Source organism: Helobdella robusta (genome assembly GCF_000326865.2).
Source record: "Helobdella robusta unplaced genomic scaffold HELROscaffold_2, whole genome shotgun sequence".
In the NCBI taxonomy this organism is placed as follows: domain Eukaryota; kingdom Metazoa; phylum Annelida; class Clitellata; order Rhynchobdellida; family Glossiphoniidae; genus Helobdella; species Helobdella robusta.
In genome coordinates, this window is record NW_008704083.1 from 3,218,431 (window position 1) to 3,234,731 (window position 16,301).

At 32.2% G+C, this 16,301-nt stretch overlaps 2 protein-coding genes across 2 annotated transcripts; both read right to left on the minus strand.

The window, feature by feature from the left end:
• Positions 1-609: 609 nt before the first annotated feature.
• On the minus strand, positions 610-777 carry HELRODRAFT_64807 (hypothetical protein; the record flags this gene model as incomplete). The annotated part of the gene is made up of 1 exon (XM_009017230.1): positions 610-777. A coding segment is annotated over one exon (168 nt), but the record flags the coding sequence as incomplete, so codon positions are not given.
• Positions 778-5,137: 4,360 nt separating this feature from the next.
• Positions 5,138-16,028, minus strand: HELRODRAFT_64886 (hypothetical protein; the record flags this gene model as incomplete). The annotated part of the gene is made up of 7 exons (XM_009017231.1): positions 5,138-5,365; positions 7,866-8,001; positions 9,292-9,441; positions 9,542-9,641; positions 13,622-13,789; positions 14,733-14,889; positions 15,969-16,028. 7 exons carry the CDS (start codon positions 16,026-16,028, stop codon positions 5,138-5,140), a joined length of 999 nt encoding a protein of 332 aa, XP_009015479.1.
• Positions 16,029-16,301: the final 273 nt, after the last annotated feature.

Genomic DNA, 16,301 nt, shown 5'->3' on the forward strand with positions numbered 1-16,301 from the left:
TCAGATTATTGGCAAGAGCTCATAAATGCAATGCTTGACAAACGCTATCTTACAAGTAGTATTTCAAATCTTATGCGTCCATTAGATTTTATAATTTGTACGACAAATCCTTCTCAAAACACTTTGAAAGCAAAATTTTTCCAGAACCTCAGGACCGGGAGGGCATAAAATATTTTAATTATATTCAACATTTCTTGTCAAAATAATTGAAACAACATTTTAAAAAAATACAAAGTAGAAATTGAAAAATCACAATTAAATTCGATGTAATCATTATCTAGCCATACAAGAAAATTCCGAATCAATTGTTAGCATGCAGCAGAAACTTGAATCAACCGGATCTCAACGTGCTGCATACGTACAGTCTGCGCAGTTGAATGATGGCTTCATTAAATCAACAACACATGCACATTGCACAACTTACAACGGGAGTGACAAACAAACGAATGTATGACAATTGTGAAACTAACGTACGTATCGCTAAATCTATTCAATTTTAAAAGTTTAAAAGAAATTAAAAAACTTTGACTTCACTAAAATAAAAAAATTAATAAAGTGAAGTTTTTATATAAGGAACGTAAACGAATTTTGGTGATTTTTAAAAGCCATCTATCCCCTGTAGTTGACGTGTAGCTCAGGTTTGATATCACAAACGAGCAGCAACAACTTCTGGATGGCCTTCTCCTTGTTGGCCTGCACACTTTTATTGATTTCTTCAATCATCACCACAGTTTTTTTATCTATCTGCATCTGCATGTCTCCTCTACTTCCTATTATCTGAACAAATAAACATCTCAAATATATGCAAAATGACTTCAAATGGAACAATATTAAATATTTTTTAAAATAAACAATTTTAACAACTGACTTGTTCTTCAATTTTTTTATAATTCTGTTCACATTCTTGTCTGTAGAGTTCAATTTCTTGTTGGGCTTCCTCTTTGGCTTGTTTTAACCTTTTGGCTTTTCCTGAAATAAAAAAGAAATAATTTAGATAACAGTTAGTTTTCATTGTTGGTGTCAAATAAGCATAAATGCATGCAATCAATCAATTAGCTTATAAAGCGCTATTTCCGCGATGTTCAACAGCGCTCCTCAATGAATTTTGAAAACAGATGGGTCTTGAGATCCGCTCTGAACTTTGCAAGTGATGGAGAAGAAGTCAGAAAAGTAGGTAGAGAGTTCCAGAGAAAAGGACCAGAGAAAGCAAAAGCAGATATGGCAAAAGAGTGTTTAACACGAGTTAAGAAGCGAGAACAAGAAGACGATCGTAAACCGGGGCATTCAGGTTCAATTAATATATCTGATAAATACTTAGGAAGTAATTTAGATTGAGACTTATACATAAACGTGCAAATTTTAAAAATTATTCTTTATTTTATAGGTAGCCAGTGCAAGAGAACAAGATATGGAGATATATGAGAAAAGAAAGAGGCATGAGCAACTTAAAGGATAGAGTATAGAGTCAGGAAGACCATAGTAGAGTGAGTTACAATAATCAATCCAATATAAGACTAACAAAGTAACAAGAAGGAGAAGAGTAGGACCATCAAGAAAAGGCATAAGTTTTTTTATTCTATGTAGATGAAAGTAAGAGCTTCTAGCAACACTATTAATCTGAGAAGAGAGAGGCATAGTAGAATCAAAGATAAAATCTAGACTACCAAACATATGAGGGACATCAAGAGTTTTAGAATCAGGTAAGATAATAGGAGGAATAGTAATAGAGTGTATAGATTTATTAAAACAAATTAATTCAAACTTAGAAGGATTAAGTTTAAGACACATAGAGTCAGACCAAGCGATAATTGAAGGAAGACATAGAAATAGGTTATGAAGAACACTATTGAGATTAGATGGAGGAAAAGAAGTATAAAAGTAAGAATCATCAGCATATAGTTGACTAGAGAAAGAAAAGTTATTAATAATACGAGGTAGTTCAGAAGTATAGAGTATAAATAGAAGAGGGCCAAGGATAGAACCCTGAGGTACCCCGAAAGTAAGAGTAGAAGAGTTAGAAGTAGAATTATTGAGAACAACAGAAGAAAAACGATTACAGAGATAAGAAGAAAACCAAGATAGACAAGAATCAGTAATATTAAAAAAAAGATGTAGCAGTCAACACTTCAATTACATATAAAATGTAATTTCATAGAGTAACTTGAGCTACCTATTTTTCTATTTTTGTTTTATAACTCAAATTAAATTTATAAATTATAGTATGCAGTATGTATGAATGGAACTTGAGCAAATACTTCATTCAGTAACTAGATCAATCCCACAAAACAATTTTTATAACAAACTGGATGATATCTTAAAAAAAAACTCAAAAGGCTTAGCTTTGATTAAAAAAAAATAAATATTTCTACATAACCAGGACATTAATATTAATTCAATTTAGTGTTTGTCTTTTAAATTAATATTAATAAAATAAGCTATTTAAATAAAATTTAGTTAAGATATATTTTTTTAAATGCTAATGTAAAATCATATGACATAAATAACAATGACGAGCAGTGATCTGTCAAACATCAAATCATGAAATTGTACAATTTATTTCATTTTATTCACAAGAACAGCTTATCCTTACTTAGATAGAGCCTAAGATCTAATTATGAATCAAAATTTTAGTTAAAAGTGATCACAAAAGTTAAAACAACTAAATGACTAAAGATTAATTAATTCAAGGTTAATGCAAAACAGGAGACATAATAATCAAAAAATAAAAAAAGCCATCTTGAATTGAAAAATTTTTAGCTTTTATAATATTTTAAATTTAATTTTAATATTATTAATTAATTTTTAAGTTTTAAGCTTCTCTAGCCTAGCCAGTCTAAAAAAAATTCTAACATTCTAGTACTAGACTACAACCAATTAGTTAGGTACTAGTTTTTTGTTACTAGTACTTTTTTTAATTTAATAATTAATTCACCAATTAATTTTCAACTCACTTTTCCTGGCTTCAGCAACTTTTTCGGCCGATTTTTTTTCTGCGGCCAACAACTGTTGGATACCAGTAGACTGGCTTGCCATCAAATCAGGTCAGAACAACCGAACGACAGGGAAATTAAATTTAAAAAATTAACTGAGCTGCTGAGCTGCACAAAACAAGACAAACACAAACCAATTTAAAATTTCAGAATCACAAGTTATATTACAATTACAATTACAATGACCAAGCGAACCAACTAATCCGACAACACACGAGCGCCTACGTCATACTCAACGTACTTGTATATAATTAGAAGATATTTGTATTCACATTTCGTATACTATCTTCTTATACAAGGGTATGCATGCATGTATGTGTATTTATATATGTGCGTGTATATATATATATATATATATATATATATATATATATATATATATATATTTACATAATAAATCCAAAAACTATGAATGTTAAAGGCACAAATCTTATTCTAATTATATGGCACAAATAATATGAAATTTTAACATTTTAAATTTCACGTTTTGCACAATTTGTATTATTGATTTCAGTTGCGGATCTAGACAACGTTGACGGGGAAGGGGGCAAAATTTGAAAAAGGTAAAAAAGTTTAAGTTTACCGGAGGCAAACCAATTCACCAAACGTTCACTAGTGTACCTAAAGAATAATTTTATTGACTTAATAACATCGTTCAACTCAATAACAACATCGTTCACAATATATATATATATATATATATATATATATATATATATATATATATATAATTAAAACAACGGGGAACTTCCCCAGCCTTCCGCTATATCCGCTACTGATTGGTTTTCATTTTTCCGTATACCTACACATAATTTATCATAAAAGAAATCCTACCAGAATCTCTTTGAAAGCTAACTGATTTATAAAACCAAGAAATAATGTACGGTTGTGTAGAATTGTTGATAGGAATTTCTATATGCATATATTAAAGTTCCCAACACTAAGCCATCTGTTTACGCATGCCGGCAAGTTTTTGTAATAGTAATCATACATATATGGAATAAAAAATATTTCTCCTAAACTTTCGTGCAGTGTTATTCTATTACTTATAATTTCACCTTCGTGCTACAAAGGTACAAAGGTACCCACACCACACGAAGCACAAACACATTGCGTATGCAAGCGCAACCGCTGCATCATACGAGCTTGGCAGACTTTCATATAAGTTTGAGTTTTCAAAACATGCCATCGTGCAATAACAGCGCGATATACGACACTTCTGCCGTTTGGGCACACGTCTGACATTTAAATGAAAAATACAACAGCTTAAATGACGGTTCGAAATACGCAATATGAAATTATATCGCCGGATTTGTCCGATCTCCATTATTTTGATTATAAGCTGTACGGGAAGCAAATGCAACATGCACATTCCAATCATTATAATTCGCACAAGGAAACTCCATATCTAAATAACTTAAGATTACGCTTAGTTTCAGAAACTAAATAAAATAATTTGATTTTTAAAGGCTTGTGTGATAAGTCTCTTTAATAAATAACATATCACATAATCACAGATCTAAATTTAAATCGTGCGCTGCACATCCAAGCCTCCTGACACATTCTAACGCTTTATTCATGTTGCTTTGCTCGCATTATCGATTATTACGTTGACGTTACGAAGATATGTCTACGAACTCCTGTAACATTAATAAATTAATGGCAAGCAACAAATTAATTTCAAATCATTTACAATAATGCAATGACAATGAAGTTACTTGGCTTTAGAATTGTCTCAGACGTCTATCTTTCGTCTAAACGAGGAGGTTTCCAACAGCATAACTTAACTTACTTTTCAAGCCGCTTCATGAATTAATCTCACGTGCGATCGTTCTATTGTCAGATTCAAAGAATCATAAACGTGAACGCATTGCTGAAGGTGATAAAGAAAAACAAAAGTGTTCCTAACATGAAAGACGCAGTGCCACAAAAACTAAATATGTTTTTGAAGAATTAAAAAACAATGAAAACCGTTAGCCAAATTTTAATTTATTTATAACATAACGAATTTATTCGATACCAATATATGGCTTTCGAATTATATAAAATCACATCCATAACTATTATCAAAAACCTTCATAAAAATTCAATTATTGACTTATGAATTATAGTTATCTTGACTTCAGTTATCGTCATGTTGATTGACTTTAATGTATGGCACCTGCAATATCCTCGTGTAAATGGTCAACAATGAATAACTTCCCCAAGTTTTGGTTGGCTAAGTCGGATATCTGATTTGTGTAGGTGCCAATCTGAGCAGTCAACAACAAAGAATCCAATCTTGATGGCATTGGAGGTGGTTTGAACATCTTATTGATGTCATCGTCTGGTAGAGGAGGTTCATTTCTATCCTGGCGCGACTTGTTTTCTTGTTGCTAAACAAATGAATAAATAAATAAAATATATATATATATATATATATATATATATATATATATATATATATATATATATATAAATATGTGTGTGTGTGTGTGTAACGGCCAGCAACGGAAGTTCGTTAACCTAGAAACGAGTTAATACCGTTACACAATAGGGTCGTTGAAAAATTCAAAACCTCATGGATTTTAGAATACCATACATAATGATATTCATTGGAATTGTTTATTAGCAGTATTGCACTGAAAGCCCTTCCACACAATTTACAAGAACTTAATTTTTCTCTGTTTCCGTTATATTCAGCCCCTTTCAAAGTGACTCGCTCATTGTATTTACTCATGATAGGTAGAGTGAGGTAACGGTCGCATTTATCACCACTATTCTAAATAGTTTAGTAACCGTCACGCTACAATTTAATTTCAACGAAAGTGGGTGGTGAAATCATTTAGGGTAACTTTAACTAAACATCTAAACATTGAAAATACTAATAAAACAGTAAGTTATCTAACTCAACAATTCGTTTAGACACGCACCCACATCCACACACATGGACTGCATCTTCGTGAGCGAAGAACTGGGTCATTGATGTGACTTCATGTGGATAAAAAGTCCAATTCTAGACAAACATCGACGATCACATATTCCACAGACCCACACTCCTGCGCCGCTTCCATCCTGGACCACCTGTTTTCGCCGCTTCCTTTTGTCAACCAGAGCTGTGATTCGTGCCTGTTCAAAGGCAGAAACCGCCGCCTGTGAGTTCGATCTCCAATTCGTACGCTGCTGGGCTTCAGAGCAGAATGTTTTTAGGTCAAGTCCACACTTCTTCAAATTTTCCTTCAGACCGTCCTAATATCTACGAACCGGGCCACTTGCAAGACGAGCACCCGAGGCCAGCTGTCCAAAGAAGACCTGTTTTGGAATTCTTGCATCTGGCATGCGGACAACGTGCCCTGACCACCGAAACTGGGCCTGGAGCAGCATTGCTTTTATACCCATTGTACCACATCTCTCCAATACCATGACATTTGACACTCTATCTTCCCATTTGATGTGGGCAATAGCTCGAAGACATTTCATTGGAATTGATCGAGCTTTCGTATGTGGCGACGATAAGTCGTCCATGTTTCACAACCATATAGCAGAGTAGTCAGTACAACTGCTTTGTAAACTGCAATTTTGGTAGGGTTAGAGTGCTCCATGCTCCCTTCAGAGACGTCTACTCAATCCCCCAAATACAGCATCAGCCTTTGCGAGTCTGGCTGTGATATAACAAAATCTATTGACAGCATTCAACTGCAAGCCGTCTGCTGATACTGTGGCCGCTGAATCAGATGAGATTGGGTAGCTTTGAGTCCAAATCTTTTAGCTGCCGCATGAAAACGATTGAAAAGAGATTGAACTTCGCTCTGTGAATGTGCAACTAGAGCACAATCGTCGGCAAAGAGGAGGTCGCGAACAATGACCGTCTTCGTCATTGACTTTGCTTGTTGACGTCTGATGTTAAAAAAATTACCATCCAGGCGATAGCATATTGGTATGCCTTCGCAACAGTTTTGAAAAGCAATCTTCAGCACCAGGGAGAAGTAAATGTTGAACAACAACGGGGCCATGACGCATCCCTGCTTGGTACCATTACCAACCTCAAATTCCGGAGAATGTTCTCCATTTTCAATCACGCTTGCTCTCATATTGTCGTGGAAGGAGCAAATTGTCGTGGAAGGAGCGAACACGAACACGCACACACACACACACATCTCTATATTTGATGCACTCAAAAAACCTTAATCAAAAACTTGATGGTAATCACCCACCTCCACATAAAATAACTACCAATTCAGAAAATTGCATCTACTTGTATTAGTTAACACAGCATATTTATTTGACACACTGAATGTTCGGATATCCGGTCAAAATTTGACATTCGGCTTCGCCATTTTTAAAAGCCGAATATTGCAATCTTCGATTAACCAATCACATTTTTTGGGATTCTAGAAAAATAATTGTTTATTAGTGGAAAAATTTATTTTGGCCATCAGAGCCGCTGAAACAACTAAATTTGAATATAATCTCCATTAAGAATTTTAGGATAAACACGAATCGCCTATTATATGTCTCAATAACTTAATTTTCATAATAAAAAAAACACAAGTTTTTCCTAAATTGTGGGTTTTTTATATTTGGCATTAGGCAGAATAGTGGATCAATTATTCGGAATTCGTATAAATATGGTGATCTGTAATATTTGTTGATGCATCTTGTACAAATCCCAACAAATTGCTACAATTTAATGAAAATTATTTTGCAAAAAAATATTTTATTCAAAAGAGCCTTTGACAGCGCAGTTGTTTTATAACATTTTCATATTTCTGTGCCTAGCTTAATGACGACGACACAGCTATATAATTTGTGTTGAATAAAATCAAATTTCTTATAATTTGTCATCACAGTCAATCGAATGAACAAAAATTAATAATTAAATAAGAATAAACAAACCCTTTTGTTAATGTATACTTGCTTCGCAAGGTTTTGCTTGGCTAATGTTCGCTGATAGTTGAAAAACTTGTTTGAATCTTGAGCTAAATCATCAACTGAATCTATCAGCAATCTTAAATTCTTCTCCAGAAATGAGCTACGAAATTAAATGTCATGGAGTGAACATGAATGCAATGAAAAGAAACCAGTTATCTGTTGTTCGTAAATGAATTTTAACAAAGCTAAATTTCAAACTAAAATATTTTTTGAGCAATTATCACATCAAATTACACCAAGTCTATGATGTATCTAAAATATATTACATGATCAAATCGATTATCCACGTTTTTCTAACCAACAACCGAGCTTGTTTAAACTGATCTTGCCCAAATGAATTTTACCAGCGAGATTAACAATACCTTTTTCAACCATTTTGTGAACATTGTTAACATGCAACAAACTCCAACATTCAGTCAAACCCTATTTATTTTTTTACAACTTTGTAGTTAAATACATTCGTCATTCAAACAAGATATTCATTTGCACCGTCATCTCTGCATTTTATTTCTACATAGCCTCTTTTTTTACTGAATTAATAGAATGTCAAACATACCTTGAGAAAATAAACATTTTCAACAACATCCAATTGCCCCGCTCTTCAAAAATTCACAACAAAGACCAAAAGGCATAAAGATAACCTATCAGTGCTAAGACGCCGTAAAACTGCAAAATTCCTCAGTTGCTATAGGCCCAAATAAAATAATCAGTAAGACTAAATATTGAAATTCAACACTACATAATCCTATGCAACCTCAACATAAAATCACACTAAGTTTTTTCTTCTTTTTAACGCCAATCCAATGACTCACATTTGCACATCAACAGAAGTCACTCCTAGTTTCATTTAGACATTGCTCAGCTCAGTACTATCTCAACTCTAGTTTTACATAGTGCTTATCTTATTTTAATGACTTTCAAATCCTCAATGCACTCTTCCTACTTTCTGATATCTTCCATCTATCAAATTTCTTTATGATTACTCTCTACATCCATTTTATTCTTCAGTCATTTGCTTAGCCCTACCAGATAAATGGCCAATAATTTTTACATTTGTTTACTGGTTAGTGACTAATTTTGAATGCTATTCTAGAGAACAGCAAAGCTTAATTTTCAAAAGGCCAAAACTTCTACATTTTCTGTTGTATGATACAAGTTTTAATTATAAATGAATGAGATTGGCCATGATTTATATATCAACTAAAATTACGTATAGATAAAGCTATTTGTGCTAAAAATTAATATAATTATTATCATAGTGATAAACAAACACGAGTTCGATCAAAATAATTTAAATTTTAACAGAGGTTCAGTTTATAATAAAAAAAGCACATTTAAAATTTGAAGAATGAAATAAAGAATGAAATACAATGTAAACTATGTTAGAAACCTGGATGACAGGTCAAGGAAGGAGTATTTATTGTCCTGGGGCATGGCCTCCTCAATTTCACACAGCAAGAATTTTACAAGATGAGAATTGGTGATAACTACAGGCACCTCCTCGAACATTGTCTCAAAACTAAGTTCATTGTTCTTTATGCTTCAATAACAAAAACATAGACATTTAATGATAATAATCACTTGGCAATTTATTTCATGCAAGCAATAAGCTGCAGAAACTGCTGAAATAAGTAACTGACGTATCTGGAGTGAAATCTCCATCTCTGTACAACTGCATCATGGAGGGCGTCAGTCTGAGAGCTTTTAATGCCAGCAGACCTTTGGACGTCCTGATAGGATCTGTTTTATTTTAAATTTAATTTCATCAAGATAAAACAAATTGAAAAATTTCTAAATAAACCTCCTCAGTTGCTACATTTTCCAAATTTGAGCACCTGAAAACTTATGTCATATTACAGCACTACAGACGCAGCTGACCTAGAGTACATAAGCAATGAGCAGCGGGTTATAAAATTATTTTTTCATCATTCTGAAAGATAGGACTGAATAGATCTGTGCTTTTTGCTTGTTAACCAGTTAAGTTTAGAGCAACCAGCAAAAATATAAGTATTAAATTTATGATGGAAATAATTCAGCTAAATGGTGTCAAAATTAAGCAAAAGAGTCTACATTATAACAAAACCTTTTGTTGTTTTTTAGTTTCATTACAAAACCTTTTGATGTTTTTTAGTTTCATTTCAGAAAATTTCATTTATTTTTTTTTTAAGAATCGGTCACAATACCTACAACAGAGCATGATAGGACAGCACAAAATGATAGAACATTAACAAAATGATTACTGCCTCCATAGGCGCCAACTTAGGGGGGGCAAAGCACTTTTTGCCCCCCCAATAATTTTGACTTGAAAATTCAGTTTTCAAAAACTTTTCATTTTTATTTTTAATCAAAATTCGTGTTTATTTACAGTAAACTTTTTTTGAGCGTTAGTCTTAAATAAGTAAAGCGTTCAATCAGTAGCCAACTTTTAAACAATTTTTTGCAGCGTTTCGTCGTGTTACCATAGCAACAAAACGTTAAAATCGATTTAAATTTAAAATTGTCATCACGTTGTTTCGTACGCTTTTATTTGTTAACCGGTAAAAGTAAGTGTTTTTAATAAAATTTAATTAAAAAGCTTTATATAAATATAAACTGCATTAAATTAAGTTGAATGAATTTGATTGAATTTATTTCCTAAATTTTATTTTATTAGAACAAGTTTGAAAAAATAAAAATGGATAAGTTTTTGATAAAACTGCCAGCCAAACATCCGGGACTGGAACGGTTTCAGAAGACTCAATTATCCAAGAAAACACCACAGTAGCGGATACAGATTTAATAGTAGAAGGCACATCCACTACTGTTACTTCTGATAGATTTACGACTACAATTACAAAACGTCGTTTTGTTCCAACTTGGACCAATAACTTTCCCTGGATTCTGTATGATTCAGAAAAAGATATTGTTCTTTGTTCCACGTGTCGAGAAATATTTTTCACAATGGGTCTGCCGTTTTCTTCTACAAAAGAAACCGCTTTCATTGAAACGGGTTTTAATAATTGGAAGAAGGGGTTGGAAAAATTTAAATTGCACGAAAGATCACAATGCCACAAAGAAGCCGTATCTCATACCATGAAGTTATCAGTTAACGTTGTTGCACAGGTGATTATATAGTTTAATTTGTATTAGATATGACAGGTTATCCTCAAATGTAAACACTTTTTATTATAATAATAATATATTATTGAATAATCGAAAGTGCCTGAAAAAGATTTTTTCTTCTCTGTTGTTCTTAGCGTCACAAGGTCTTGCAATACGTGGTCACGACGATGACGCAAGTAATTTTGTAAATTTACTTAAGTTAAGAGGTGAAGATTCTGAGGAACTGCAATTGTGGCTAAAATCTGAATCATATACTTGGTGTAGCCATGGTATACAAAACGAAATTCTTGATCTTCTGAGCCATACTCTTAAGAAAATAATTTCATTAGTTAAAATAGCGGGTTTTTATGCTATTATATGTGATAAGACGGCAGATATATCTCGCAAGGAGCAATTTGCTTTTTGTCTAAGATTTACAAAGAATCCATTAGAAGCAGAAGAGATGTTTGTCGGATTTTACGGAGTGGAATCTACAACCTCAGCTGCTTTGTATTCGGTGATCAAAGATGTTCTTCTCAGATTTAACTTACCACAGTAGAGGACAGTGTTATGACGGTGCTAGAAACATGGCTGGTGACAAACGTGGTGTTCAAGCTAGAATTGTTGAGGACGAAAAAGAAGCATTATTTATTTATTGTTTGGCTCATTCATTAAATTTGGTAGCTCAGGATGCAATCAAAAATTTTCCTATTTGCAGGGATGCATTAAATATGGTTAAAGACATCATCAACTTTGTAAGGGACTCGCCTAAATGATTGGCTATATTTCACAATTTAAAATCTGATGTTTGTACAGGCCTCCGACCTCTTTGTCCAACCCGATGGAGAATCAAATATGTCTCTCTGTCGTCTCTTTTATCAAACTACTCAAAATTAATAGATTTCTTTACCGATATGGCTGAAAATGATTCATCAGATTCTGGTGCAAAAGCTTCCGGATTTTTAAGGCTGATGGAAAAGTTCGATTTTTATTTTACTTTGATAATATTAACAAAATTATTTGGATACATAGATACGGTTAACACAATGTTACAAAAAAAATCCTTGCAATTTGAAGAAGCGCATCGGATGATTGCAACATTAAAAGCTAGTCTCAGTTTTTGCCAAAAAGATTTTTCTGAATTTTGGCAGAAAGTAATTTCTGATAAACCTGCCGAGGTAGAACAAGGGGAACTTAGACAGCAGAGAAAACGAAAAATTCCAAAACGATTCGAAACTAATGATTTGCCAGAACCACAAAATAATCTTTCTCTTAAGGAGATATATCAATCGCAATATGTGGAGATTATTGATGCGATTTTAAAAGCCCTGGATACGAGATTTGAGAGCAAATCATTCAAATTCATTTTGGAAATCGAGCAGTTTTTGCTAGGTGACGATACAAACAAATCTAAGATTCTCAAATTTTATGAAGAGGACATAGATCCAGACCGCTTGATTGTGCAACGAGAGATGCTGCTGCAAATTTTAAAAGAAGCAGATCAATCCCTTGAAAGTATAAACGATATCATCAATTATTTGAAAAAGCAGTCACATCTAATTGAACTTCTTTCGGAATTAGTCAAGTTTTTAAACATTTTTGTTACCATTCCTACGACTTCCGCCACCGCTGAGTGATCATTCTCTGGGCTGAGAAGGTTAAAAACATATCTAAGATCGACAATGGGTCAAAAACGACTCAATTCTGTATCTCTTCTTCATTTTCACAAAGATGTGGCAAACGAAATGGACTTGGATTCAATTATTAACGAATTTATTCAAAGAAATGATCAGAGAAAAAGTACTTTTTATATGTAAATATGTTTAAGTATGATTCTTAGAAAAACACTCAATTTTTACAAATACTATTGTGAATAAAATTAATAGAAAGAAGTAACATTTTGCTTTTTGGATTTATAAACAATATGCGTTTATAAGATTCCAAATTTTCAGATTTCTTGTAGTTTTATTAAATTTTAAAATTTTGCAATCTTTATGCCGTTTTGTCGAATTGCAGTTTTGATGATAAATTTTTTAATTAATATTTCACACAATGTTCCTTGTATAATTGTAAATTTATTGAAGAATGGTACACAAACTAAATTATTATAGAAAAGTTTGCAAACGTATTCTTAAATTATTTTGCCCCCCCAATAATTTGATAAAGTTGGCGCCTCTGACTGCCTCAGTTCAAAAATAATAACTGCATAATTATTCCACATGACCCATTTTAAAATAGTCATTCAATTACAACTATTCCAACTAATTTTACCCTGTTTTCGTTAATTCGAATAATATTGAACCACAATTTGAAATAAAATTTTAAATTTTAAACATTTTCTATCAAAATAACGTGAGAAAATTTGACCTTTGAAAACAAAATTCAACGTAAAGGTAAACAAATTTAATGCAATGTTTCAATTTGGATACAAATAAAAATTCATATTTGTCAGAATAAACAAACTTAATAATTTTTAAAAATAAATGTTTAACATGTGGTTAGATCCTACAATGCATAACCAATTTTTAAAAACTCTTTGAGGTAACATTCAATTGTACAAATGGAAACTATGCATTATTATTCGTGTACAAATTTTGTAAAAAAATCTATTAAATATGATCAAACAAAAAAAAGCTTACCATAAACAAGTACAATTGACTCATCAATGCTATGTTGATAGTTAAATTGAGAATCAAGAAGGGCTTTGTTTAAGTAGGTTCCAAATAAGGTACTTTGGTACCATCCAACATGCAAATGATCAATATTAACATGACGAAGATTCTTCATCATCTCCAGCTGATACAGCACTGAAAACAAAATGGAAAAATCGTTAATTTTTATTAATAAAAGCAAAATATAATCAATCCACACTGCAAATGATTTTAACAAAGCAAACAAAAAAATCTACAAAAATAATAAAAATAAAAGTAAAGTGGATTTAAGCTTAGTTTGTGATTACTTCACTGATTTTTAAACCCATAGTCCATTCATGAAAAATGTGGGGATGATCATAGATTTTGAAAAATAATAATTTTTTGGCACGCTATTTGGATAATCTGGAAAAACAGGATGATAGCGAACCAAACATACCAACTATGTTTTCATCAATTACTTGTGGTACAGCGTATCATCTACTCATGTTGAGTTTGTTGAACAATCATTAGCCAAACAATCAAAATGTAATATTGAAAAATATACAGATAGTAATAACAATAATAATAATAATAATACAGTCTTATAGCAAACTTCTATACAACGAAAATCTCTATTTAACAAACTTTTTCAGGCCCCTTGAAATTTTACATATAAAACTGCTTTTATAAAACAAAAAAAATTTCTCAATTTTAAAACAAACATGTTTATTGTTTTTTGTTCTAGTATTTTAGTAATTTTTGCAAATTCTGCCTCAGTTAATTTCAATGGAATCGTTGCATGGAACCAAAAACAAATTTCACTTTTAGAATTTTATTTTTTTTACAATTATAACATGTATTATTACTTTCTGTTATTAAAATAAATGATTACGAGTTTTTTCCCGGAACCATCAAATTTGTTATACTGAAGCCCAACTGTAATAATAATAACAGCAACAATATTAAGTGTTCTGACAAGTGGCTGAGGTTCCTTTGATACAAATCTTAAATTTAATCACATGTTGGAAAAGCTTTTTTAAATAAATTTTTTTGTTTAAAGATTTGAATGAAGAAAACATAACAACACCACATTATACCAATGAAGTAAATTAGTCACCTTCATCAAATTCTTCATCATCAGCATGTCTTGGAAATGGAAAACAATTTGTCACCTCAAGTCTGTTGTTCTCCACCAATCCGAGCAGCACTCCCTGAACCAAATCATTTCCACCAGTTCCTTCTTCTTGGCAGTGCTTAATCATTTTCAACACAACCTGTAAGAAGTGTAATGTTAACCAGCATGCACTAAAATTTAATTTCATTCATTCATTCATTCAATGATCCTCTGTAATCCCTTAAGGAACCGTTGAGGCCGATGGTATTCTTCTATCTCTCCAAAATCCTTTTCTTTCCCTCACCATCTTCATTGAGCTCAATGTTCCAACCCCCGTCCATTCCGTGATATCATCCATCCACTTCCTCACAGGTCTTCCAACTTTCTTCTTCCAGTCCCTCTTTCTCATCAGTACTTTTTTGATCAGTCTGTCGTCTGTCATTCTGCAGATGTGCCCAAAGATACCCAGCTTTCTTTCCTTGACACTTTCATACACAGTTTTTTGTCTTCCAAGTTGTTTTCTTATGGCATCGTTTCTTATCTTTTGTCTCCAACTGATTCCCAGCAACTTTCTATAACAGTGCATCTCGAATGCTTCCAGTTTGTCTTTGTCTCTTTTCTTCAACATCCAAGCCTCACATGCATACATCAATGTAGAAAACACACACGCTTCTACAATCTTTACCTTTGTTTTGTTTTTTAATTTGCATGTCATTTAACAGTGAAAGATTAGACAACCTCTCGAATTTGAAGTTAAATATGAAAAAATTGTTTTAATACACAATTATATTTAAAATATAGCTAGCTACCAGCATGTAAGTTTGGAAATTATTACTATAGAGTATAGATATCTACATATGGGACTTAACATTCATTTTCTCATATTTCTTTTGAAAAAATAAAATTACTAGAAATCTCTTCTAGCCACCATAATATTTGAATTTAACCAGCCACCCAATATCCTAATCAGCCAACATAACGTTCACAACCTGCTAACAAAATATTCCTATTCAGCCATACATTAGCTAACATAATATTATATTCACAATATAAAAACCCAAAACTTCAAAACCTTTTACTATCCATCGACGATTTAATTAATTTAATACAATAAAAGCTAATCAGCCAATAAAACAACTCAGCCAATTGGTCAGATGTCAGACCCAACATTGTCAGTCTCAACCCCATCCACCATCTTCTGGAATGTAACCCTCGCTTTGGAATCAAATAGAAACTCACCAATCCATCAATTTGTACGTAAGAAACTGGAACATGTTTTCTGCGATTGGACGCCGACATTATTTAACTATGAATTAATTAATTTATTTATTATTTAGCAGACCGTTAAACAAAAAAATTGCCACACGTTAGTGTGATGACGTTAGTGACAGAGGATGCGCAACTTTTATAAAATGTGAGATATTTTTTATAATGGATAGCCGTTGATTCACACAAAACAACAAAAAGTTGAAAATAATTTAAAATTGAGAAAAGAATAAAAAAAAATACAGTGAAGTGAGTTAAACTTAAATAAAACAACGTAACATTAAGAAACAATTAAAATGAATAAAA